This window comes from Mesocricetus auratus, unplaced genomic scaffold (assembly GCF_017639785.1).
Source record: "Mesocricetus auratus isolate SY011 unplaced genomic scaffold, BCM_Maur_2.0 Super-Scaffold_6730, whole genome shotgun sequence".
Classification (NCBI taxonomy): Eukaryota; Metazoa; Chordata; class Mammalia; order Rodentia; family Cricetidae; genus Mesocricetus; species Mesocricetus auratus.
Window position 1 is genome coordinate 88007289 of NW_024429184.1, and position 27908 is coordinate 88035196.

At 44.5% G+C, this 27908-nt stretch overlaps 1 protein-coding gene across 1 annotated transcript in view; it reads right to left on the reverse strand.

Moving 5' to 3' along the window:
• Gnal (G protein subunit alpha L) overlaps window positions 1-26922 on the reverse strand; it is a 117597-nt gene extending 90675 nt beyond the window's left edge. Inside the window, exon 1 of the mRNA XM_040741676.1 lies at window positions 26218-26922. Within this exon, the coding sequence (XP_040597610.1) occupies window positions 26218-26584 (367 nt within the window). The 5' untranslated portion in view covers window positions 26585-26922. The remainder of the gene's footprint in view (window positions 1-26217) is intronic.
• Between the last annotated feature and the right edge of the window lie 986 nt (window positions 26923-27908).

Below are 27908 nucleotides of genomic sequence, written 5' to 3' on the forward strand. Positions count from 1 at the left end.
GTAGGCTAGACCTGGTATCAGGGTCTATGAATTCTATCCAGATTCCAGTGGGAACACATAGGGATATGTATGGTCAATTCTCTAAATGTAGAAAACAAAATCCTTGCTTTCCTAGAGGAACTTCCACTAACTTGTGTGAGTCACTGTTCACCTCAAGTTTAAAAAGGTAGTGAAAAGGGGGTAACTTCCTGCGCCTTATTTGATCCTCACAAGATGCACACAATTACCCACAGTTCTATCTGAAGGTAACATGAGGGACTGGGCAGCGGGAGAGCCTCACTCCTGGGAAGACCTGGAGCCCAGGTCCTACAGACGGCAGGAAATCACCATTTTCTTTCCCGTTACAGAAGGAACATTGAACAAGCCTCCTCCTCTTCCCACTCATTAGGGAGATTAATCTGCATATAATGACTGTTGAATTAATTATCTCTGCCCAGTTGCCTTAGCAACTGGTTTCTTTTAGAATTTGGTTTAGTTACAGAGTTTAAAGTCACCATATTCCTCATGATGGAATGCGAAATTAAACAGAACATAAACTTATTTTATCTCAGGTGCAAGCATCCTAAAACTCACAGGGCGAATGGCAAAGAACAAGAGAGAGAGAGAGAGAGAGAGAGAGAGAGAGAGAGAGAGAGAGACAGAGAGAGACAGAGAGAGACAGAGAGAGACAGAGAGAGACAGAGAGAGACAGAGAGAGACAGAGAGAGACAGAGAGAGACAGAGAGAGAGACAGAGAGAGACAGAGAGAGACAGAGAGAGAGACAGAGAGAGACAGAGAGAGAGAGACAGAGAGAGAGAGAGAGAGAGAGAGAGAGCTTAATGCCCATCTGTGCATCGCAGAGTTACTCATTGGTGCTTTGCATTGCTTTCTGAGAATTTAAACTAGAGCTAGGGCTGGTGGTGTGGCTCAGAGACAGAAGGCTTGCTTGTGTGAGGCTGGGGGTTCAATCCCCAGCATTAGGAAAAATAAAGAGAAAGAAAACAAAAGAAGAAAAATAAACCACAAAGGCTGACATCCAAGAGGGATACTCTCATTCCAGAAAAACCCTAAACACAGGTAGGCAAGCCATAGGATGAGCAGATGCAGAAGTGTATGACGCCGTGACTAATGGGAAGCGGCAGCACATTTATATGGGATGGGAGGAGTAAAACCATCCCATATTTATATGGGTTGGAGGAGTAAAACCATCCCCTATTTATATGGGATGGAGGAGTAGAATCCTAGAACAGCAGCATGAGGCCCTGCTCCTAGGTCGGCTCAGGTCTCTGCAAGCCTGTGTGCCCATGTGTGTATGGCTCTGTCTGCTGAGAAAGGCAGGAAGTTAAGATTTCCTGGTGGTTTCAGGCACGCTCACCGGGAAGAGAGGATCCTTCCTGAGCTAGGGCCCTGGTTCTCAGTCTCCACTCCTAATTTGTCAGTGCCTTTGTTTAGCTGCAAACCTGCACAACTGTATAGATAGTCCTGGCACATTTTCAGGCTCGGTGGTCTCAAAAGGACAACGAGTCAATAGACTGGAAAGATGCCAAGCCAGAGAGGCAGCCGAGTCCACTGCATCGAGTCCAAGGCCCAGAGCGGGCGGCGAGGAGTAGACAACTCTAGAGAAGAGTGCTGGGATAAACAGTTTGTTCGCAAGACCTTGGTGTTGGTAAGTCAAGAGAGAAGGACATGAAAAATGACTCAAGATTATTAGAAACTGCCTCCAAACAAATACACCCGGTTTAAAGGATGCGTACATCACTGCTGTTTGGGAGAAATCGGTTTTCCTTGTCTGTAGACAGTGTTAGACCACAGTGAGTATATAGAGGAGCCCCAGGTGACTGGTCAGCAACAAACACATTTTAAATATGAAATAATGTCAAGCTTACAGGGATACGGCAGGAAGAGGAGTGGAGGGTTGCGATTAGTCAGTTTTGCTTTTTTTTGGGGGGGTCCACCACCCAGATCTCAAATAAATCACACGCACAGAGGTTTATTCCTAATTACGAATGCCATAGACTCCAGGCTTTGAAGACTCAGCCCCTAGTTGAAGGCATTAGTTCTGTAGGTACTGGAAACTTTAGGAAGTGGGTCAAAGGGGCATGTCCCCAAAGGGTATCTTTGCCTTCATGTCTCCCTGTGTCTGTGTTGTCATAAGGTGCTGGTGTCCGCTCCTGTCACTACGCTTCCTCATCAAACGCCTAGAAACAAAACTAGTTAACCACAGGCCAAAGCCTCTTTAGTCACCAAAATAAACTTAGTCCCCTAGGTTGATTTTCTCAGGTATTTGTCACAATGATAAAGCCTGTGACCCTCACCCCCCTCGTACAGAGCATGAACTTGGATGGGTCACACAAAGACCCTGGTGCAGTTTGTAGATTGTAAAGTTTCTGTCTAGTCACAGGAAAGCCAGCGGGTCGTTTCTCTGTGCAACAGCACCACCTCGTGGACGCTTTGAGCAATAACCCATTTATTTGTGAGCACAGACATGAGCATCTCTGTAAAGGCAAGACAGAGCAGAAGGCAGAGCAGCTCTTTCCCTCTGCCTCCTGCTATCTCCTCCTAAAAAGTTAATTATTAATCAATTACTCTTTGACAGTCTATAATACACTACTCCTCTATCCTTTACCATCCCCCAACCCCACCAATTCTCCTCCTCCCAGGGAATCCCCACCTAACTGTTTTTTTTGCTTTTGCTTTGTGACACACTGGATTTAACCAGAGCCCCTTACTTGGGCATGGGTTTTAAGACATTCACAGGAGTATGAGTAACTCACCAGTACCTACTTCACTAAAGACAAAGGCTTCCTCTCCCCCGGCAAGCCTCGACTGCCATCAGCACCCTTTGGCATGACCCACAAACTCCTCCCCATCTATGACTGCATGTTTAGAGTTCAACCTTGTGCAGGTCGTATGCAGGAAACCAAGGCTGGTGAGTTCATGAGTGCTACCGGCATGCCATGTCCGTCAGACAGCGTTTCCTGGTCCTGCCCATGCTCTCTTCTGCAGTATTCCCCGAGGAGGTGACACGGCTGTCACTTTTAGGGCTGAGCATTCAACATTCACTTGTTCTCAGCACCTCGAATCTCTTTAAACTGTGCCAACTCCAGTATCCTATTCTACTGCCATGGCCCTGTTGCCATTTCTAGCTGTCTACATTCCAAAGTAAATCTAAAAAAAATTGAAGCTATGACCCACATATATGAGAGAACACATGGCGTTTGACTTTCTGGGCTTGGGTTAGCTCATTAGGTATGGTATTTTCCGATTCCATCCGTCTTCTAATAGATTCTGTAAGTTGATGCTTCATGACCACCGAATAAAATTCTGTGGTGTACGTATGCATTTCCATTATCTGTCCTTCAGCTGACGGACATGCAAGCCGATTCCATTTGCTACTTACTGTGGACAGAGCAGCTGTGAACACTGGTGGGCAAGCATCTCTGTGGTGGGATTGGGCATATGACTGGGAGCAACGGAGCTGGGTCATTCTCGGTTTTTGAAAAGCTCCAAGCTGATTTCCAAAGTGGCTGCCCTACTTTACCTCCCACCAACAGTGTCCTGGGGTTTCCTTTCCCACACCCACGCCAGCATCTATTGCCATTTGTGTCCAGGGTGAGGTGGTTTTAACCTGCATTTCCCTAGTAGCTAAGGATGCTGTGAACACATTTTAAGTGTTTGCTTGTCATTTGTCTTTCTTCTTTTGAGAATTCTGCTTAACCATAGTCAATTGGTGGGTGGTTTTCTCTCTTGAAATAAAAAAATTTGTTTTAAAAACATTTATTTTTATGAGCATTGGTGTTTTCCCTGCATGTATGTCCTTGTGAAGGTATCAGGTTCCCTGAGACCGAGGTTACAGACAGCTGTGAGCCGCCGTATGGGTGCTGGGGATGATCCTGGGTCCTCTGGAGGAGCAGCCAGTGCTCTTAACCATGGAGCCATCTCTTGAACCCCTCGCTTGAAATTTCTAAAAAGTTCTTTTTATAGTCTAAGCCCTAATGCTTTGCCAGATGTATAGTTGACAAAGATTCTTTTTTTTCTCATTCCATGGGCTCCCTCTTCACTCACTTCAGTTTCCTAAGCTGTCTAGAAGCTTTTTAGCTTCTTGGGGTCCCATTTGCTGAGTGTGCTGCGGAGTCCTCTTCAGAAAGTGCTAATCTGTGCCTGTATGCGGGAGCACACACTTTGTCCTCTGGCACTTTTAGAGCATCTAGTCTTCTGTGAGGTTCCTGATACATTTGGGGCTGTCTTACTCAGGGTGAGGTAAGGATCAGGTTTAACTCTGTACACACTGATATCCAGTCTCCCCCATGCCATATGTTGAAGATACTGACTTTTCTCCACTGCCCATTTTTGGCATATTTGTAAAAGAAAATGAGGTAGCTGAAGATACCTGTGTCCTTTGCTCTATACTGTGTTTGTTACTATGCTTTTGTAGTATAATTTGAAATTGGGTATGGGGTCTCTTCTACTGTTTTCTTTATGCTCAGGATTGTTTTGGCTATCGTCAGTCCTTGTGCTTCCATACAAAATTTAAAAATATCTTTTCCATGTCTATGAAGAATGATCCTAGAGCTCTGATTGGGATTACACTGGATTTATTGGTTGCATTTGGTAGGATGGCCAGTTTCAGTATATTAATTCTAGTAATCTATAAGCATGGGAGGTCTTCCCATCTCCCTCACACTTCCTTAGGGTCTCAAAGTTTTCATTGTGGAGGTCCTTCATTTCCTTGCTTCAGTTTATCTCCAGATGTCTCATGGTTTTTATTGTGGCCACTGTGAATGGGATTGGATTTCCTTTTCATTGTGTTGTCTGCGGTTTATAGGAAGGCAATGGATTTTTTTTGGATGTTAATTTTGCCAAATGTCACTCTAAGAATTCTTGAGTGTTATCTTTAGAGTCCCCTAAGTATAGAATTGTATTATGTACAAAAGGGATATTGGGCTTATTTTTCCATGTGCTCCTTTTATTTCCTTTCCTTTTCTTATTGCTCTCCCCAAGACTTCAAGTACTGTATTCAACAGGAATAGGGAGCGCAGATGCCTCTGTCTTCTTGTTGATACTAGTGGGAATGTTGAGTTTTTCTCTATTACACTTGATGTTGGCTATAGGTTTGTCATATAGAGCACTTTGGAGAAAGTTCCACAAGCTGCTGAAAAAGTGTGTTCTTTAATGTTTGAGTGGGATGTTTTATATATCTGTTAGTCCCATTTGACCTACGGCATCATCTAATACTAATTTTTCTCTGTCTACTTTTTATCTAGATAAGCTATCTATTAGGAAGAGTTGGGGCTCTGTGATTTGACATCTATTAGTACTTGCTTTATGAAATTAGCTGCACCTGTGCTTGGTGTACATATTTAGAACTGTAATATCTTGGTGGATTGCTCCATTAATGAGTATGAAGTGATCTTTATCTTTTCTGTCTGGTTGGGTTTAAAGTCTATTGTGTTAGATTTTAGCATCGTTAGGCCTGCTTATTTAATAGTTGCATTTGCTTGGAGTACGATTGTCTACCCTTTTACCCTAAGGTGGTGTCTATCTTTGGTTGTGGTGGTTTGAAGGAGACATGTTCCTATAGTCTCGGGTATTTGAATACTTGGTTCCCAGTTGGTAGCGTTGTTTGGGGACGTTTAGGTGGTGCAGCCTTGCTGAAGGAAGTATATCACTGGGGGTGGGCTTTGACATTAAAAGCCTTGTGTCATTTCCAGGTTTCTCTGTTCCCTCTTGCATCTCAAGATGCGAGTTCTCAGTTTCCTACTCCTGCCGCAGTGTCTGCCATGTGCTGCCTTTCATCCTTGTCATAAGGACTCCTCCCTTTATAAGTTGCCTTGGCCATGGTGTTTTATCACAGCATCAGAAAGGAAATGAATGCAATGATTTCGAGATTACTCTAGAAACCTGTCACCCATTTTACTAAAGGAATATTTGACTGCACTTGGATGAAGTCTGGAAAGTTTGCACTTGGGATAACTTGTAGGGATGGAAGTAGAGAGGTGGTCGCTGTCAGCAGAATCAAGAGGTCTTCTCTGAGGCTGCTTCACTGCAGCCACCCTGAAAAGGATCCCCAACGGACAAAGCTTACATGGACAGAAAGCTCCACAATTTGTCATCTGCATGTCAGGTTATTGATGTTTGCTCTCTAGGCCTTTCTGTTATCTTATAGAGCCCTAATACCATGTCTTGTGTCTTAGTCAGTGTTCTATTGCTGTGAAGAGACACCATAACCACAGCAGCTCTTATAAAGGAAAACATTTAATTGGGGCTGGCTTACAGTTTAGAGGTTTATTCCCTTATCGTCATGATGGGAAGCATGGTGGTGTGCAGGTAGGTAGACATGGTGCTGGAGACATAGCTTGGAGTTCTCCATCCGGACTGTCAGGCAGCAGGAAGAGTGACACTGAGCCTATCTTGAGCTTCTGAAACCACAAAACCCACCCCTGGTGACACACTTCCTCCAACAAGGTCATACCTACTCCAGCAAGGCCACACCTCCTAATAGTGCTATTCCCTGTGGGCCTATGGAGCTATTTTCTTCAAACCACCACATGCAGGTGTCCTTACTTCTGCAGGCCAAAGAGGGAAATGCATGTGAATATGAAACAAGCCTGCCCATTAGGTGTAGCAGGGCGGGTTACATGAACCGCCTGTCCGTAAGCTCTTAGAGCATGCCTGCCACTCAAGCAGTGGCTGCTGTCCAGTATGCTGTCAGTGGGAGGAGCTACATAGCCACCCCTCCACAACAATGGGAACAAAAGGACATCACCTGACTGTTACCCCCACACTGTTTAACTGGTTCTTTGTAGAATGAGATTCCATCATGACCAAATGATTTTTTTTCTATACTTCTTGCAAAGCAGTGAAACTCCCTTATCTGTCACGTAAGTCAATGAGATGAACTTTAGCCATATGGGTTCCAACAGACTGAATATGTTGGCTTTAGGTGAAACTGAGGACAAGATGTTTCATATATGTTCTAGATGGAACCTTAATGTGCTACTTTACAAAACCAAAACAACAACAACAAAAAACCCCCCAAAGCCAAAAAACCCCCCCAAAAAACTCAAAATGGCTGTTGCTTTAAAAACATTAATATAGTCCACATTTTAATTTTTTAGTGAGTTCTCCAAAAGATGCCTGTGGGGTGTCAGGCTCTTCTGATCTCTCTACAAATGCTCCTCCCACTGCCTTTCTGACCAATGGTCCTCTATGCCTACCAGGTGCTAGTTTATACTGTCCAGTAGTCTCCTCCATTAGCAAGCTCATTTCCTATCTACTCAGCTAACCATGTTAACTGTGATCTGAAAACACTCAATGAAGAATTCTAGAAATATGTAACTTAAAAATAGCTTTTATAGTTCTAGATATTAATCACTTATTGTACTTAGCAATGGATTAAAGTTTGTCATAGCTATATATGCATAAAACCAAGCATAGTGTGTACGGGGCATGCCTATGGCTCTGTCTTTTGGGCATTATGGAAAATCTTAGAACTCGTCCCTCCTGGGATAAAGAGAGTTGCTGTATGCCACAGGTGGCTACTTCATTTGTCTCCTGCTGGAGGCTGTGCCAACCTCCACCGCAGGACAAGTCTGTAAGTGGAGTCTCAAAATCTGGAACATGTGACTACTACTGAATTCCAATAATGGCCAAGTCAACAGTGAGCTCAGGTGTCTACCTCAATACACATGTTGTCCCACATATCAGCTGACAGCCACTCAGTCTTCAGGGCCATGCTGGTTTTGACTGTATCCCAGGCTTCCTTCTCAGCATACAGAAGTTTGTGGTTTGTCTCCTGTGAAATATAGTTTTCCCTGCCAACCACCTGGGCCCTGCCACAGTTGCAGTCCCCAAATAACACACAAGACACTATATTAATTATGAAGCTGTTGGCCATTTGCTTGTTTCTTAATGGCTAGCTCTGACTTAAGCATTTAACCCATAATTGTTAATGTAAGTATTTCTCTTGCAGGAGAAAGGGTCTGGACCTCTTACTTGTCTGGTGGCCTACATCGTGTCTGCCAGTCTCTCTTTCCCAGAATCCTCCTCGACTCCTAGTCCCACCTATCTTGCTTCCCTATTGGCCAACAGTGCTTTATTCAACAACCAATAAGATAAGCACATACACAGAAGGACTTCCCCCATCATCTCCTTTTTTCTGTCTAAATAAAAAGGTTTTAACTTTAAACATAGCCAAATTATATATAACAGAACAGTTATTAAGAATTATAGTTACAGTATTTAGTCCATTAACATTTAGTAAGTTTTTAAGAAAGTATCATCTAACCTATCTTTGTGAGTATAAAGTCTTACATGTAGCTTATCTTTTATCATAACTAAGGAAAACTGTAACTACAACTATCTGTCTTCAACTCCATCAAAGACCACAGAAGGATAATACATAAACACTAGAATTGACAGAGACATCCAGACAGTCACCTGAAGTTCCCTTGTAATGCTGGGGCATCCATCTTCAGCCCATAGGCCACAGTGTGTCTAGAAGACTTCTCAGCAAAGCAGGAAATTTCAAACTGTCCATCTGCATTGGCAGTCTGTCAGTCATTTTTCTGTGTCCTGCAGAAAGTCTGGCAGACTCTTCCATGAAGCTGGAATCCTTAAGGACTGTCCAAATTCAGTAGTCACTTTTCTGTGGGTCCTACATTTCCAGATTATACAGCAACAGTCAAACAGTCTAGGCAAGAGCATTTCTTGCCCAAATGGCTAACTTGCCATGTTGAAAGCAAACTCCATAACGAGTTTCTTCGATGCCCATCTTCCTTTCAGACGTAATTGGTGCTGCCAGGAGCAGACATTTCTCATTGTCAAGAAAAACCCTAAACCATATTAAATACCATTTTCTGAAGGTCTTTGAAAGGTTTGAAGACTATCTCAAATATTTCTCTTTATATCTAGAAAACCTAACTTACCTAACTATAAGTTCTGACTATTGTAAGTAACTATCTATTGTCTGTATTTAATTATGCGTTACATTTAAAAGATCAGTATAAGCACAATACTTAATCAAGAGGAGAAATATACATATCATAAAACTGACCTCGAATTTATATCAAATGAAAAACCACACCAATACAAAGTATTCATTTCCACACCATAATCTCTTTTTACCTTTAAAAAGAGATTGGTTGTGATTATTAACCAATTTAAGCAACCCCATTCAAATGAAAACAAAGATTTATAAACAATATTTGGGAATTTGGATGTTGCTCATTCCAAACTGCTTCCTGATGATAGGGGGTGCTGTCCATACCATGGGGCTCATGACAAAACTCAGAAACCTGGCTAAGTCCTTGTTTTTGTGGTCTGCATGGCTGTATTTTCCCAGCTGTTTCAGATGCTGGTTTGCCCGGGATATTGCTTCAGGAGGTCTTGCTTCATCAAACCACAGAAGCCTGGAAGGAATCCACAGCTTTTCATTTTCTGTGGAAACATCAACAAAAACTCTTTTCCCAAGTAACTTGTTCTTATATTTAAAGTTAGAAGTCAAAGTATTTTTGAAATATATAAGTTGGATTAATTCAGCAGCATTTATAATCAAGAATATTTCAGCAGTTGTTCCTTCCTTAGCCACTGAACAACTGAAAAACACAATAGTATATAGTATCCCGACTTTCTGTATATTTTCCATCTTTACGTGGCTTATATTACTCTATTTCTTTTACTTTTGCTCATTTATTTTTTTCTCTGAGACAGGGTTTCTATGTGGATATACACCTGTCTCTGCCTCTGGAGTGCTGGGATTAAAGGCATGTGCCACTATTGCCCAAACATTCATTCTATCTTTTTAACCAGTTTATCTTGTTTCTTTTTCTCTCACAAGCCTATGTATATTTTTAAACACACTGTAAGCCTTTTAGAGGTTTTACTGCATCTGAATCTGACTTTACTGTAAAACTTTATGTTTTTCTGGCTACATGTCTTATCTGCTAAAACTGGCTGTTTAAACTGCAGTTTTTCCAAGATGGCAGGCGTAAGTTTATTGCACTGGCAGTGGAAGTCTTTGCTTGTCTCTAGCAAAACAGAGCCCACCTGAGAAAATGCTGCTAACAAGAAGCTGTGCTTCTCTGTTCTTTTGTTTCTAAAATCCCTTTTAAGGTCATTCTACGTGGAAATTCATGATCCCACTCCTGACAACCATATGTAAAGTGTAGTTTTCCCCACCTGGGCTCAGCCACAGTTGCAGTCCCTGAATAACACACAAGACACTATATTAATTATGAAGCTGTTTGCCATTTGCTTGTTTCTTACTGGCTAGCTTTGACTTAAGTATTTAACCCATAATTATTCATCTAAGTATTTCTCTTACAGGAGAAAGGGTCCGGACCTCTTGCTCCTCTGGCGGCCTACATTGTGTCTGCCTGTGTCTCTTTCCCAGAATCCTCCTCGACTCCTAGTCCCACCTATCTTTCTTCCCTATTGGCCAACAATGCTTTATTCAACAACCAATAAGATAAGCACATACACAGAAAGGACTTCCCCCATTAGTCTCTTCTGGCCTCTGAGGTGCATCTGCTCTGTGGGTCCTGCCCAAGCCTGCTGTAAGACTCCATTCCTGTGCTGGTGAGACAGACACACATTTCTGCAGGTCACCTACTTCCAGGGAACTCTGTTTCCAGGTGGGGAAGGACAGAGGGCTCTTGGTAAATGTGACCTTTGACCTATGATTCTCTTGCTGCCTCTCTATGGAGACTCCAGAACTACTATCTGCTCCCAAAAGGGCCTATAAAATGCATCTCCTCCACACTGCAGATCTGCACTTTCCCACTTTTCTTACAGTGATTCCCTTCCAGGCACCACGAAAGAGTTAGTCAGTACTCTACTGTGGGGATGTCTTATGTGCTGCTGACCAGGGAAGAGTAGCTGCTGCCTGCACACCCAGATTAGCTATTCCTGCCCCCAATCCATGTCAAAGGTTTCAAAGGCAAATGACAGCTCCTGGATTCCTCACCATGAGCACCTGTCTTAGTTTTCTATAGCTGTGATAAAATATCATGGTCAAGGTAACTTAGAGAAGGATGGATTTGTTGGGGGATAATTCCAGAGGGTGAGATAACCATCACTGTAGGAAGCATGGCAGCAGGCAGCCATGGTGCCGCAGCAGTAGCTCAGACCTTACATCTTGAGACACAATCATCAGCGCGCAAGAGACAAAGAGAGACAGAGAGACAGAGAGACAGAGAGGGAGAGACAGAGACAGAGAGAGACAGAGACAGAGAGAGACAGAGACAGAGAGAGACAGAGAGGGAGGGAGGGGGGAGAGGGGGAGAAGGGGAGAGGGGGGAGGGGTGAGGGGAGAGACTGGGAGTGGCATGGTCTTTTCCTTAAGTTTGCCCCTAGCAACACACCTTCTCTAACAAGACCACACCTCATCCTTCCTGAACAGTTATACCAAGTATTCATAGTCCCTACGGCAGACAGTCACATTCAAACCACCACAGAACCACAGTCACTTGTTCTCTGCAGTTTGACCAGTTGTGTTTTTGTCTGTTGCAAAGCCATCTGATTGGGGGGTGGGGAGGAGTGATAACTATACTTATTTGTGGATATAAGGATATTTCAATGTCTGTGTATGTGTGTTGTGTGCAGTGCCCATGGGGGCCAGAAGAGGGCATAGGAGTCCCTGGAACTGGAGTTACACATGGCTGTTATCTGCCACGTGGGATCTGGGAATTGAACCTGGGTCCTTATACAAGAGCAGTCAGTGATCTTAATCACTGAACCACCTCTCCAGCCCAGGAAAGTTCTTCAGATGCTGCTTCTCTTATTCATAAGCCACAGCTTCCAACAGCAGGACACCGTCTCTCTTGTCTTGGTTTAAATGAATTTACCTGGCCTCTTTAAGAGGACAGACTTGTGCCTGTGGCCCTGAGACGGGCTTTTCAGAGCAGCTCCTACCTCCCTGCTGTGGTCATTCCCTTTCCTCTTCCTTAGCATCAGCTCCTTCGTCCTGGATCCCAGTCGAAGGACATAACCAAGGGCAGATTGTTTACTTATTGACAGATTTAACCTTTCAGAGCTGTCCTGATTCACAGCAGAGTTGAGCAGATGGTCCAGAAATTTCCCATCTGTCCCCTGCCCTCCACACGCACACACAGCCTGCCTCATCACCGTTCCCCAGAGTGGTGCATCTGGTGTCATGAAGCGGCCAGACTTGTATCACTCTGTTTTCCTGACCATTTGGTGGCTTTGGACTAAGGTACAGCTTTGAGCTAAGGAGCAACAACACATATCCCCTCCCTGGCTGTGTTGGCTAGAACAGCTTCACTGCCCTAAAGATGCCTTGGCTCTTCCTAGCCCTACTTCGGGAGCCTGAAGCATGGGATGCTTTCACTGACCCCCTAGACACTGCCTCAGGGGATAGGATCTCATTTCCACTTTTTTTTTTTTTCAGAGAAAGTATTGACTTCAGTTTGAGACCATCCCTTTCCCCTTCTGGTACTGCTAGTGTTAAGTGTGCTGTGAGATAAATAACAGTCCTTGTGGGCTTTTTCTTTTGCAAACATTTTTAAAGAGTCATTTATTATTCAGTTCAAAGGTATGAGTGTGTTGTTCACATGTATATATGTACACCCCATTCGGGCCTAGTGACCCAGAGGTCAGAAGACGGTGTCAGATCTCTGGAACTAGAGTTATGTATGATTGAGAATTGCCTTGTTGGCATTGGAAAGTAGACCCGGGTCTTCTGTAAGAGCAAGTGCTCTTAACCACTGAGCCACCTCTCCAGCCTCCCCCCGCCTTTAAAACACATATTCTCATTAATTCTGTCGTGGTACTTTGGTTCTAGTTTCACCGCCCTCCATCCCCAGTGCTGGGGACTGACATGAGGGACACCTGCATGCTACGCCAATGCTCTGCTGTCGAGCCACACCACAAACCCCTGGAGCATTTGATGATTGTTTTCAGTGTCACCATCTACTGTCAGGCCTCAGTATTTAGGTCACATCTTGGACGACACACATGCTTGGAGACTTCAGAGATGGAGTTGGTCAGGGAGTGTTCACCCTGTTTTGTTCTAAATTGGCAACCTGTCAGATGGTGCCAGCAGGGGAGTTACCTGCTGTTGAGGGATCCAAGCTGAGTCCACACCTTGGGGCTCACTCAGTGGCTGCAAAACCATCATCCAAGCAGAGACAGGTTACCTGGAGGCCACCAGTGTGGAGATGGTGAATTCTCTCAACCTCTGGTCCTTGGCTGCCTGTTTCATTTGTACTCTTTCCAAGGTAGCTCCTTGACAGTACAGCATGGGGGGGGGAGCGGTGCTGAACTTTCTTGTCCCCTTTGAGGCAAATGTTCCCATTTCCCCTTCAATCATCCAAAGTTTACCAACCTGGGACCCCACAAGCCCAATGGACTTCTTTTCAGTCCTCGTTATCCTTGAACTCACTAAACCGCTGGGTGTTCTTCTCCCACAACATCTTCCTTTTCCCAGAGAGGCAGGGAACCACACAGCCGACCATTCTACTGTCACCCACAATAGTGCCTGCTCTATCCTCTCTGTCATAAGCGCATCTTCTGTGTTCACCTCATATCTCGTGGTTGGAACATATCAATGGTTAGCAACTGGCCATTCTGTTACCTTCCAGGGTTGTGTGGTGGTACAGACAGCCTGGCTTGACTCCTTGCTCTGTCACATAGTGGCTGCATGAACATGGGACTACATGGGACCTCCTAGCGTGGACACTGCTTACCCAAGTTCAGTTCCTGCCAACCCAACCCAACCCAAACCAAACCAGACCAAACCAAACCAGACCAGATATACACATCTTAGTTAGGGTTTCTATTGTCATAATAAAACACCATGACCAAAAGCAACCTGAGGAGGAAAGAGTATATTATAACTTGTAGTCTATCATCCAGGTATGTCAGAGCAGGATCCTGGAGTCAGGAGCTGGTGCAGAGGCCATGGAGGGTGCTGCTTACTGACTTGAATCTTATGGCTTTCTCAGCCTTTTTTTTCTTTTTCTTTTTAATTTAAATTAGAAACAATCTTGTTTTACATATCAATCCTAGTTCCCTCTCCTTCCCATACTCCCATGGCCCCCACTGATTACCCATCCCATCCCCCTTTTGCTGCCTAGGGAGGGTGAGGTCTTCCATGGGGGGTCATCAAAGCCTGTCATATTTGTAGCAGGGCCTAAGCCCTCCCCCATGTGTCTAGGCTGAGGGAGTATCCCTCTATGTGGAATGAGCTCCCAAAGTCCAATTGTACACTAGGGATAAATATTGTTCCACTACCAGGGGCCCCATACTCCTAACTGACACACACATTCAGGGGGTCCGGCTTGGTCCTATGCTGGTTTCCCAGCTATCAGTCTGGGGTCCATGAGCTCCACCTTGTTCAGGTCAACTGTTTCTGTGGATTTCACCAGTCTGGTCTTGACCCCTTTGCTCATCACTCCTCCCTTTCTGCAACTGGATTCCAAGAGTTTGTCTCAGTGTTTAGCTGTGGATCTCTGCTTCTGCTTCTATCAGGTATTGGATGAAGGCTCTAGGATGACATATAAGGTAGTCATCAATTTTATTATTGGGGAAGGGCATTTAAGGTAGCGTCTCCACTATTGCTTAGATTCTTAGTTGTAGATCTCTGGACATTTCCCTAGTGCCAGATTTTCTCTTTAAATCTATAATGGCTGCCTCTATTATGGTATCTCTTTTCTTGCTCTCCTCTACTCTTCCCCTGACTCAATCTTCCTGCTACCTAATGTCCCCCACTTCTCTTTCTCCTAACTCCCTCTCCCTGTTTGCTCCCAATTTGCTCAGGAGATCTTGTCCCTTTCCCCTTTTCCTGGAGACCATGTACGTGTCTCCTTGTTTCCTAGCTTCTCTGGTGGTGTGAATTGTATCAGCCTGCTTTCTTATGCAACCCAGAACCACATGCCCAGGAGTGGCACTGCCCATGATGTGATGAGCTCCTCCAACATCAACCATCAGTCAAGAAAATGCCCTAGCACACAGGCCAATCCTATGGAGGCTTTCTTTGTTTTAAATTCAAATCCCTTCCTACTAGATAATGTCAAGCTGATATAAAACTAGCTAGCACAATTGATTTCTTATCAGCTCAACACATAAATACATCACCTATTAAGTTGTAACAGTTTTATCCCTAAGATGCTATGTTAACATGGAAATATAAAACATTCCAATTTTTCAAATAAAGCTGCTATGAACATAATGGAACAGACATCTTTGTTGTATGAATGGGCGTCTTTTGGATATATGCCTAAGAGTGGAGTTGCTGGGTCTTGTGGTAGGTTTATTCCCATTTTTCTGAGGAATCTCCATACTGATTTCCAAAGTGGCTGAACCAGTTGGCACTCCCACCAGCAATGGAGGAGTGTCCCCCTTTCACCACATCCTCTCCAGCATAAATTGTCATTGTTTTTGATTTTAGCCATTCTGACAGGAGTGAGATGGTATCTGAGAGTTGTTTTGATTTGCATTTCCCGGATGGCTAAGGATGTTGAGCACTTTCTCAAGTGCTTCTCAGCCATTTTAGACTCCTCTATTGAAAACTCTCTATTTAGTTCTGCAGCCCACTTTTTAATAGGGTCCTTTGGTGTTTTGGAGATTTGCCTCTTGAGTTCTCTGTAAATTTTGGAGATCAGCCCTCTGTCAGATGTGAGATTAGTGAATATTTTTCCCATTCTATGGGCTGCCTTTTTGCCTTGCTGACTGTGTCTTTTGCCTTACAGAAGCTTCTCAGTTTCAATAGGTCCCATTTATTAATTGTTGATCTCACTGTCTGTGCTACTGGTGTTATGTTCAGGAAGCTGTCTCCTGTACCAATTCGTTCAAGGGTACCACCCACTTTCTCTTCTAAGAGGTTCAGTGTGGCTGGATTTATGTTGAGGTCTTTGATCCATTTGGACTTAAGTTTTGTGCATGGCGATAAACATGGATCGATCCGCATTCTTCTACATGCCAGTCTCCAGTTATGCCAGCACCATTTGTTGAAGATGCTTTCTTTATTCCATTGTATATTTTTAGCTTCTTTGTCAAAGATCAGATGTTCGTACGTGTGTGGGTTAATACTTGGGTTTTCAATTCGATTCCATTTGTCTACCTGTCTATTTTTGTGCCAATACCAAGCTGTTTTCAGGACTATAGCTCTGTAATAGAGCTTGAGGTCAGGGATGGTGATGCCTCCGGACGTTGCCTTGTTGAACAGGGTTGTTTTGGCTATCCTGGGTCTTTTGTTTTTCCATACAAAATTGATTATTGTTCTTTCAAGGTCTGTGAAGAATTGTGCTGGGATTTTAATGGGGATTGCATTGAATCTGTAGATTGCTTTTGGCAGGATTGCCATTTTTACTACATTGATCCTACCTATCCAAGAGCATGGGAGATCTTTCCATTTTCTGAGGGCTTCTTTAATTTCTTTCTTTAAAGATTCAAAGTTCTTACGATACAGGTCTTTCACTTGTTTGGTTAGCGTTACCCCAAGGTATTTTATGTTGTTTGTGGCAATTGTAAAGGGTGATGTTTCTCTGATTTCTCTTTCAGCCCTTTTATCATCTGTATATAGTAGGGCTACTGATTTTCTTGAGTTGATCTTGTAGCCTGCCACTTTGCTGAAGGTGTTAATCAGCTGTAAGAGTTACCTGGTAGAGTTCTTTGGGTCATTGATGTAAACTATCATATCATCTGCAAACAGTGAAAGTTTGACCTCTTCCTTCCCAATTTGTATCCCCTTGATCCCCCTTTGTTGTCGTATGGCAATAGCTAGAACTTCAAGTACCATGTTGAAAAGGTATGGAGAGAGTGGACAGCCTTGTTTTGTTCCTGATTTTAGAGGAATTGCGTTGAGTTTCTGTCCATTTAGTTTGATGTTGGCTGTTGGTTTACTGTATATAGCTTTTATTATGTTTAAGTATGTCCCTGTTATCCCAGCTCTCTCCAAGACCTTTATCATGAAGGGGTGTTGGATTTTGTTAAAGGCTTTTTCAGCATCTAGTGAGATGATCATGTGATTTTTGTTTTTCAGCTTGTTTATATGGTGGATTACGTTGATGGATTTTCGTATGTTGAACCATCCCTGCATCCCTGGGATGAAACCTACTTGATCGTGGTGAATGATTGTTTTGATGTGTTCTTGGATCCGATTTGCCAGTATTTTATTGAGTATTTTTGCATCAATGTTCATGAGGGATATTGGTCTGAAGTTCTCTTTCTTAGTTGTATCTTTGTGTGGCTTGGGGATCAAGGTTATTGAAGCCTCATAGAAAGAGTTTGGCAAAGACCCTTCTGCTAAGCAACCTAGATGTCCCTCACCCGAAGAGTGGATAGAGAAAATGTGGTACATCTACACAATGGAGTACTATTCAGCAGAAAAAAATAATGGAATCATGAGATTTGCAGGCAAATGGATGACACTAGAAGAAACCATCCTGAGTGAGGTAACGCAGTCACAAAAAGAGAAACATGGCATGTACTCTCTCATATATGGATTTTAGACATAGATCTGGGGAGTGCCAGCCTACAATCCTATGGCCAGAGAGTCTGGGAAACAGAAACTTCATTTAGTGGCTGATCGAAGAAGAGGCAGACTCCCTTGGTTAAGTACTGAGCTGAACTCAAGAAAGCCAGTAACAGAGAGGGAGGACTGATGATCAAAGGGATTAAGACTGGGCTGGTTTAACCCCCAGAAACAGCTGACCAGACAAAGGTTAACTCTTGAATCCCAGGCATCAGCCTGGGAATCCAGCATGGGACTGATCAAGACCCCCTGAATCTGGGTGTCAATGAGGAGGCCTAGGGAATCTATTGAGCCTTGGGTAGCAGATCAGTACCCATCCCAAGTATACACACAGACTTTGGACTCCCATAGAACAATGTGAGGTGCACTCTCACCCTGAACTCTTGGGGAAGGGTCTAGGCCCTGCCCTATATGAAATGACAGACTATGGACACCCCCATGGAGGGCCTCACCCTCCCTGGGGGAATGAGGGGATAACGGGGGGGGGTTGGGGGAGGGCACGGGAAGAGGGGAGGGAATGGGAGAGGGACCTGGAACTGACTTGTGAAGCAACCTTGTTTCTTATCTAAATTTAAACTGGAAAATAAAAGAAAAAAAACATTTCAATTTTTAAAAGTCGTAAAGTTTTTTCAATGTTTCAACACTTTAAAAGTTCAGCCTCTTTAAAATACCCAAAGTCTCTCGAAAATTGCAAAGTTTCTCTAAAATTCCATCTTTTTAACAGTTCAAAGTCTCTCAGCTGTTGGCACCTGTCAAATCAAAATAAAGATGTTCTTACTCCAAGGAGGAAGAACCAGGGCACACTTATAATCAAATTAAACCAGGTCAAAGTTCAACAGCATTAACATTTCAGTGCCTGATGTCTGGGACTCACTCTCAACCTTCTGGGTTCCAAAGAGCCTTGACACCTCCATTTTTCTAGTTCTGCCATTCACCACACACACAATTTGTCTGACTCAGGCTGACTCTATTCCACACCTGCTATTGTCCTTGGCAACCATCTATGCCACTACACCTCCAAAATGTTGGGGTCTCTGCAACTGAGCTGCACCTCCACTGATGGCCTCTCCAAGCCTTTCTTCAGGGATGCCAGCCAAGGCATGTGATACTAAGCCTCAGTGGTTCTCCATGACCCCTTCAAGCTTTTAAAAGCGGTACCACCTAGAAAACACTCACACATTATCAGGTTCAGCTGCTAGCACCAGGTATAGCTTCAGTCCCTTCTGGACCACAGCTACGGTGTGCTGACCCTGAGGAAATGCTTCCCAGAAGAGTTCACCTCAGTGATGCTGGTTTCTTCTTAATTACAGCTGATTTTCAGCTCCAGATGGCCAGCATCAACTGTCCCAGCAAAGCAAAGGTCACTTTAGTGGTTCTGGTCTCTCGTTAATCACAGCTGACCAAAACCACAGATTCTTAATACAAAACAAAACAGCAAACAGCTTGGTTAATCTTTAAAGGACTCTCAACCCTCCCTTTGAAGCTTCACAATCCAGGTTTCCATCGACTGTATTTCTCTCTATTCTCTTACTTTTGAAGCTCCCAGAGGACAACCCACGGAGCTCTGAGCACTTATTGGCATTTCCGGCCACACTTCTCCTCCAAACACATTGTCAGGTATGCCACAGCAATATTACATGACCTGGTACCAGGTTCTGTTTTAGGATTTCAATTGCTGGAATAAAACACTACAACCAAAAGCATCTTGGAGAGGAAAGGATGTCATCTTACTATAATCCATCATCTAGAGAACCCTGTTGGAGGCAGGAAGTGATGTGGAGGCTATGGAGGAATGCTGCTTACTGGCTTGATTCCCCCTGGCTTGCTCAGCCTGCTTCCTTATATCACTGGACTACTTGCCCAGGGGTGGCACTTCCAACAGTCAGCTGAGCCCTCCCACACCAATAAGCAGTCAAGAAAATACACCCAGATCTGTCTACATGTCAATTCATGGAGGCATTCTCTTAAGATCCCTTCTTCCCAGATGACTCCAGCTTGTGTCAAGGTGACCAAACTAGCCAGCACAAACATACATATAAAAAAATAGACTTGAAAAAAACTTGACTAACCCCACAGTGTGATGAAACGTTCTTGTGTGACTTCACTGTGTGCTTCTAAAGGCGCTAAAGTCACACCAGGATTCTCATAAAAGACCACCAGTGACTGTCCCAAAGAGGTCGCTCTTCATGAAAGAGTGTATCACACTTAGAAAAATGTAACAGAAATGACCAGATTAAAAACATGGGTCTTATTCACAGTTGACTATTTCAAACAGAAGATTGGTCCAAAAAGCATCAAAGAAAGAGGTGGGACATGAGGGCTCTTCCTGATTAATGTCCATCAATCAAAGACGTGGGAGAGAAGCCAAGGACAACTGGTTTCTCACAATGCCATAGACTTGCTGGAGAAGAACAAACTAGCAGCGACTGCAGCTTTGCTTGTTCTCTGTGTTCAGGTAGTTTAAATATTTTGATAACAGGTGCTGTGGTTTTGATATGGTTTGTATATGTCATTATATTTTTCTTTACCTTTCACCTTCGTTTTTCCCTTCTCTCCTCTTCCCTTATCTCTTTTCTTTCATTCTCTCTCTATTTCATTCTTTCTTTTGCCTTTCTTTTCCTTTTCTTTAATTTTCTTTCTTTTATATTCTTCTCTCTCTTTCCCCTTCTCTCTTTCTCTTTTGAGACAGGTTCTTGCTATGTAGTTCTGTCTAGCCTGGAATTCACTTTACTGCCCAGGTTGGCCTCAATCTCTTGGTAACACTACCTCAACCTCCCCAGGGTCTGGTAATATGTGTGCCACCACATCCATCTCTGAGTTTATACCTTAAGATTCATGTGTCAAAATTTAATTGAAAATTTGAGGTATTAAGAGAGCAGACACTTAATCCAAATCTGGTGTCTAGAGGTGGGGCCTGTAGGAGCTGTTGAGAATCTAGATGAGGTCATTAGGGTGGAATTTCATGATGAAGTAACCAAGGACTTTATAAGAGGACAGAAAGAGGCCAGGACATCTCTCTCCTCTTCCCTTCCCTTCTCTATCCTCTCTTCTCTCTTTTCTCCTCTTCTCCTCACACCAAATGTCAATCAAGACTGAAGCATCTTGAGACTACCACGAAGATAACAAAAAAAATCACCAGATGCAAACCCTTCAATATTGGTCTTCAGAGGTATGTCACAGTAAACCTCTCTTTGTTATAAAGTTACTTGGCCTCAGTTATTTCATTATAATATTGTAAGATGGAATAATACATCTAGTCAATTATGCAGACTTGCCATCAATAGGCTTTCTTAGTGTGGCCTGGGGGAAACAAGAGGCAGGAGTTAGCTAATCATGGGTTGGTCATGTAGACTGTGGCTCACAAAAAATATAAGCTGATGGTTAAAAAAAGTTTCCTGGGTGTGGTAGCACACGCCTTTAATCCCAACAGTCTGGAGGCAGAGAAGGTGGATCTCTGAGTTGGAGGACAGACAGAGCCACATAATAGTTTCTCTAAAAAATTAGCCATCAGGGAAAACTGATATTTCCATCTTATTCTTGGAATTCATAGCACCTGACCACTGTGGGAACCAGTGTAGGTCTTACAGCAAAGGAAATGAATCTACCTATGGTAGGACAGGGCACACACCCTCTGCTTTAATTGCTAGTTAGGGCACAATTTATGCATTTTCTACCCCAAATTTATATATTAAACTATAATCCTCAATGTTATTTTGCCATAGAGCCTATGGAGGCAACTAAGGTAAAATGGGGTCATAAGGCAAGAGTCTCTTTGTAAGAAGGGGAGACAGGAGAAAGCCACTCACGCACAGAGAAAAGGTTTTAATAACAAACACCATATGAAGGATGCTGCCTACAAGACCAGGATCCCACACTAGAAAACAGCTCCATCAGCATCTCCACCACAGACTCCCTGCTTACAAAGCTCAGTCATCTCAGGTCCCTTCCCACTGCCTGTGCTCCACATCCAGTCACCGTTCCCTTCTCTACACCTTCCAGTTCCTACCATGCTGCTCAAATTTGACTCCATGGCATTCATATCCAGTAATACCGTGTATTCCTGAAAAAATGTGCCCCCTAAGAGTAAAACAGGGCCACACCCAACAATCAAGAGGTCCTCACTGTCCCAAGGATGCTTAGATGTTTGTGCTGTTGCTGGGGAACCTTACTATATGGAAGAGAGTCAAGGAGTCTGATCAACCTTACGACAGAACTGGACCTTGGGATGACACCCTGGCCTGAGTACTTATAGTGGGTGGGGAGGAGAGCATCTTAAACACAATGGGCTGGGACGGAGGGGCACTGGAGCAAGCAGGGCTTCCCTGAGTCTGTGGCCCATGTCCCCAATGCTGGGCTTTCAATATACCTGTCTAGGATCAATAAAGCAGTGGGCAAGCAAAAACAAAAGCTCTCTAGCAAACACAGGAGCAAAGAAGCAGACATCTCAGACCAAGGGCCTACAAGTCTGAGCCAAGACTTCTAGTCAAGTCCATTCTAAATTGTAACAAATGCCAGCAACCTTTATGTATGTAACTCAAATCTACCAAAAATGTATAAACCATTTCAGCCTGATGTAACAGTTTTTAAAAAATTATTGTGATTTGCCAGTTTTTCAAGGTTGGTGCTGGGGACCCTGGGCCAGTGCCTGCTACCATTGAACTAATGTTAGACCCAGGTTTTGCTGTTGATAATATTGGGTGGAAGATGCAATGTACTCCACAAAGTGAGGCATGGGACTAATGCCACTCAGTTAGGTGCTGACATAAAGACCATATTAGGCTATGAGGTAGTCTTTAAAGAGAATAACCACAAAAAATGTGCTAGAGAAATTTATGCCTTAGAGCCCACCAGAGCCTTCTCCAGAGACCATCTCCCACTTCTCTTTTACAGAGCCATCCTTCATAATTTATCACAAATCAAGCATTTTCTGCTTCCCATGTTTCTGATGGTGGTGCTTCTGGGACTGAACACAAAGCCTTGCAAATACTAAGCCCCACTTCTATTATTTTTAGGAGTTATATTTGACTAGTCAATCACTGGAAAACCTTATGGTAGGGGCTGGAGAGATTGCTCAGTGGTTAGGATAATCTGGTGTTCCTCCAGTGGACCTGAGTTTGACTCCCAACATGGGAACTCATAGCTGTTTGCAATTCCAGTCCCAAAGTATCTGATGCCATCCATCTTCTTGCCTCCAAGGGTAATGGATGCACATGGTGCACAGACATACACACAGATAAAGCACCATATAAATAAGAAAAAAACCTTGTTAACCATAACTCATGATCTTACTTTATCAACCTATTTCTTGAGACCATAATTCTCCCCCTTTTGAACTTGTAAATTCCATACATTAAATAAGTTGAAAGTATGCATGGACATTGAGCTCTTGTTATTTTAGACATGAGGCAATTAGCAAACTGTATTAGGCTATGAGACAATGTCTTGAAAGAGGATAGTCTTTCAAAATTCATTATAGGCAACTGAAATTTATTTTGCCTTTCAAAAATGTATTTAATGCCCATGTCCCCAACTATGATTCAAAATAGGCATGAAATTCTAAAAACGTAATTTTTGTATCCCCAGCCCCTAGAAACATTTGCCTTGTCATATTCTAGAAGTTGGCACCAGAGAATAGTAGTCTGAAGCCTTTTGCTCTCCTGTTTTTGAGGCAACTGTTGTATTTGGTTTTGGCATATGGTAGTTAACTCTATCTGCAGTTTGGTGTTTGCCTACAGTTTAAACTACCCTCAGTTAACAGTGGTTAGAAAATATCAAATAAGGGCTGGAGAGATGGCTTGGTGGTTAAGAGCACTTAGACTGCTCTTCTAGAGGTTCTGAGTTCAATTCCCAGCAACCACACGGTGGGTCACAACATCTGTAATGGGATCAGATTCCTTCTTCTGGTGTTCATGAAATGATAGAGCACTCATATGCATGAAATAAATGGATAAATAAATCTTTTTTTAAAAGGAAGTATTAAATGAAGGATTTCAGAAACTACTTACAAGTTTTCAATGGCCCTTCTTATTAACACAATAAAATCTTGTATGGACCACTCCCTCCTGCCTAGGAGGCAAATCATCCCTTTATACAGAGTGTCCGCACTGTAGATGTTACTAAGTTGGTCAGCTATTTAGTTTTGGCCCACCGCTGTGATAGATTATTTTAAGGTTTGCTACTTTTGCTTATGCTGCATTTGCTTAACTATGTGAAGCTGTGATTCTTTGCTTGTCCAAAACACCTGATGGTCTAATAAAGAGCTGAACGGCCAATAGCAAGGCTGGAGCAAGAATAGGTGGGGCTGGCAGGCAGAGATTATAAATAGAAGAAGAAAAAAGGTAAGAGGAGCAAGAGAATAAGGAGAGGAAGATACCAGGGGCCAGCCACCTCACATGCAGCTACACAGCAATCTCAGGAGTAAGATTTTCAGAAGAGAACAGGAAAAGTCCAGAGGCAAAAGGCAGATGGGATGATTTAAGAAAAGCTGGGTAGAAACAAGCCAAGATAAGGCCAGACATTCACAAGTTATAATAAGACCGTGTGATTCATGTGGGAGCTGAGTGGCAGGCCCCCCAAAAGAGAAAAAACAAATTACTACACACTGGGGTTTTCAAGTAACTCTTGTAATAGTACTGATAGGGGGTGTGAGGATAGGTTAGGGAATTTTCTGTATTTTGCAACGTAGGAAGGAACTTGTTTGCTCTAACGAGTGAACACTAGCAGACATTAACTGGATCAAAGGGTTTAAGAAGTGCCTGAGCCCAGATGTTCATAATGATTATAATGAAAGACAAGTGGAAAGGGCGATGATGAGGGAGGCATGCTTATCATAGCAATTTCAAAACTGTAAAGACCACCTAGGAAAAAGTTTTCCTCTCTTATAACAACCACTGACTGGGTTGAGATGTGTAGGCAGTTTCTTCAGGTGATGACCTGCCAGTGGCCCTGTCAGGTCACTGGTCCTCTGGACAAAGTGCAACATAAGCATTCATGTGTCTGATTACGCACCTTTGTGGGGACAGGCAACACACGTGATGCCCCAGTATCCCAGACACACCTAACTCTGGTGTCATTTACCTTTATTTCATCACCCAGACACCTTATCACCTCACAGCATCAGCAGGAGGGCTGGTACAGCACAGTAAGTTTTGGAGAGAAACCACATTCACATGACATTACAGGCTATCCCTCATGAAGTATTCTATTAGTTGTTGTTAGTCTCCTTCAAACTTCATCACAGATATGTATACATGGGCAAATCACAGTGTGTAGATGGTTCTGCATATGATTTCCATTATCCATAGACGTTTGGAAATGTGTCGCCTAAACAAAAAGTAGGAGTCTCATGTTTATATTTTGTACTTTGTACTAGTTTTGTTTTAAATTATTCATTTTTAAAGTGGGTGAGTCTGTTTAAACTCAATATTTGTTCTCCAGGTTTTAAGAGACTGCAGTAAACCGGTTTTACTTTTCATGGCATAGCCTGGTCCCTACACACAGCTGAGCACAGGCACCAGCCGTTACTACTGATGTAGCTCACTAGGTTGGATCAGATTCTGACATCTTAGTTCCCCCCCTGAAAAATCCAAAAGGCGACAAGTAGTATTAAGAACTCATGATTCAGCGGCAGTACTTGCCAAATCTCAGAACCTAAGTAAGTTCCATTGCTGGGACCCACAAGTTGGTGGGAGAGAAGAGACTGGCGTAAGTTGTCCTCTGACCTCCACATGCACGTGTCAGCACACACAAATAAATAAACGTAATAAAATTGTAAAACAACTGTATGAGGTAGGGGATGGAGATGGCTCTTGATGCTGATGCATGAGGATCTGAGTTTGGATCCCAGCGTCAGTGAAACCCTGCAACCCCAAGGCTTGGTGGCTCCAAATCCAGGTCCAGGTTCAACGAGAGACTTTGTCTCAGAGGCTCAAGGAGGAGGGTGATAGAGCAGACCCCCAATGTCCTCCTCTGGGCTCTGCGTGTGCAGATACACCATGCACAGAGACATGCAGGGATTCATGACTTACTTGTCCTTTCACTGCACATTTGGCAGTGAAAAGAGAAAATGTTTTCAGGTTGTTAACTAATAAGAGCACACCTATGCTTGCTAAAAGTCAACTCTGAAAAATACCAGCGAACTTCCAAATGCTTCCAAATGCAGGTTTATGTCCACTTTATTACAATTGGTGAGGGGATATCGAGGCTGGGGGTGGGTAGTGGGGACGGGGCACAGGGTGGGAACAGACAGGACCTGCCACTCTTAGGCTGCTGGCTCTCAGAGGAGCAAACAGAGCCACAGCCCCGGTACGGCTTCTCCAACATGGGCAACGATGCTGTTTCTCAACAGCCTGCATGTATCCCAGCTCTGCTTAAGATTGTTTACGACAAAAGCTTTGTGGTCTAGCTAAAAGGCTTTCTAAATCTCCTTTTATTGGTGTTCTTAGAACAAATTAAGCTTCCTGGACTGTGGCATGAGATGTCCCTGTGGAGTTCACGCTGCGGAAATCAATGGACCGGGGTGGGTGGGGGCGGAAATTTCCCAGAGAGGCTCATTAATTAGTAATTGGTGAGCCACTGGCCCCGGGTCACAAGGAAAGGGATAGAGCGAAATCACCCAGGAGCGACAAAGTCGTTTAAATGTCAGGGTGAAAGTCATTCTGTTTGCAGTGTCCACACCTGACACTCCCCGAGGCAGGGTCTCGCCCGAACCCCAGCTCCGGTGGTGCTCAAGGTGCACACTTACCCAGCAGCAGGAGCCGGTGCGTCTGCTGCAGGTCGCGCTTCTGCTCGCGCAGCATGCGGTCGATGCCGCGGCTCACTTTCCTCGCTTCCTTAGCTGCTTCCCGCTCCTCCACGGCGCGCAGCTGCTCCTGTCGCCGCCGGCTCTGCAGCTCCACTGCCGGCCGCGAGCCCGCAGAGTTCCGGCCATCGCCTTTCCAGAGCAGGGTCCTAGTCGGGACGGGGACAGGGACCAGGCCCGGGACCCGGACCGGGACCGGGGCTGGAGAGGTGCTGAGCTGCGCGTCCTCCTCGTGGGGGTCCGAGGTGGCGCAAGGGGTGTCCCCCGAGCTCCCGAAGAGCAGCGGTCGCAGGCTGTAGCACAGGCCCATCCGGACGCGGGGAGCGGGGAGGTTCCCCGGTCAGACCGCGGCTCCCGCCGATGCGCGAAGCTGTGCTGTACTCGGACCCTGGGATGCCAGCTGCGGGGCGTGGCTGCGGTGGGTCCGGCCCGAGGGCCACGGTCCCTCACTGCCCGGAGGGGACATTGTGCACTGCCTGCACGTCCTGGGCGGGTGCTCTCACCTGAGAGCGCCTCGAGCTGGCAAAGCCGACCCAGCCGCCCGGCCTTGGACAGCCCGGCCCCATTACCGTAAATGACGCCGCGCAGTCAGCTCCCATTACCGTAAATACCGCCTCCTATGGCAAGTTTGCTACCCTGACTGCTTACCTTGAAGTACCAGGCAGAACTACTTGCCAGGTTGCAGGGGCGATTAGTTTACCACTAGCTGGAGCTGAGAGAGATCCAGAGACCCACGGTGCTGGGGCAGGGTGGAGCCTTGTTAAACGCTATTGAAAATGTTAGTTTTTTTCTTTTTGTGGAATTTTCTGAGTCGAACTCCTGTACTGCTAGTTTTGTGTCAACTTGACACCAGCTGGAGTCTTTAGAGGAAGGAACTTCAGCTGAGGACATGCCTCCTTGAGATCCAGCTGTAAGGGGTTTTCTCAATTAATGATCAATGGGGGAGGGCCCAACCCATGGTGGGCCCTGGGCTGGTGGTCCTGAGTTCTGTAAGAAGGCAGGCTGAGCAAGTCAGGGGAATCAATCAGTAAGCAGCGCCTCTCTGTGGTCTGTGTGTCAGCTCCTGCCTCCAGGATCCTGCCCTGTTTGAGTCCCTGTCCTGCATGCATTCCTTCAGGGTCCTCCCCAACTTGCTTTTTGGTCATTGCATTTCTTCCAGTTGCAACAATAGAAACCCCAACTAAGACACCTCCCAAGGGTGGGTAGGAGAGACCTTTGGATAGCAGTGAGTAGGGTCTTTCCCTTAAGCCCAGCTTCCTGTAGCTGGGAAGCTTTAAACAGTCAGCCTGTTATATACACTTGAAACCCTGTGACCCATGATAAGGGAACAGATGATGGCACGTGAAGCCATGACTCCTGCTTCGGAAGGCTTGCTCCAGTCAGTACCACTGCAGACCACCGGTGCCAGCTTTGGAAGACAGAACTCCAGCAAGATAGGCTGTGGTGACTGTTTAGATGATCTGGAAGCTCTTTTAAGACAAGAGGGGAAGCAGTAAGAGGCTAGTGCCGTGAAACTGGAGGTTGTGCTGTCATCGATGCAAATGCAATTCTTCATTTACGTGACACCCCCTTACTGTGACCTTCTCTGGGCTATATAAATAGATGGTCCAGCTAGTTTTCATGTTGCCCCCATG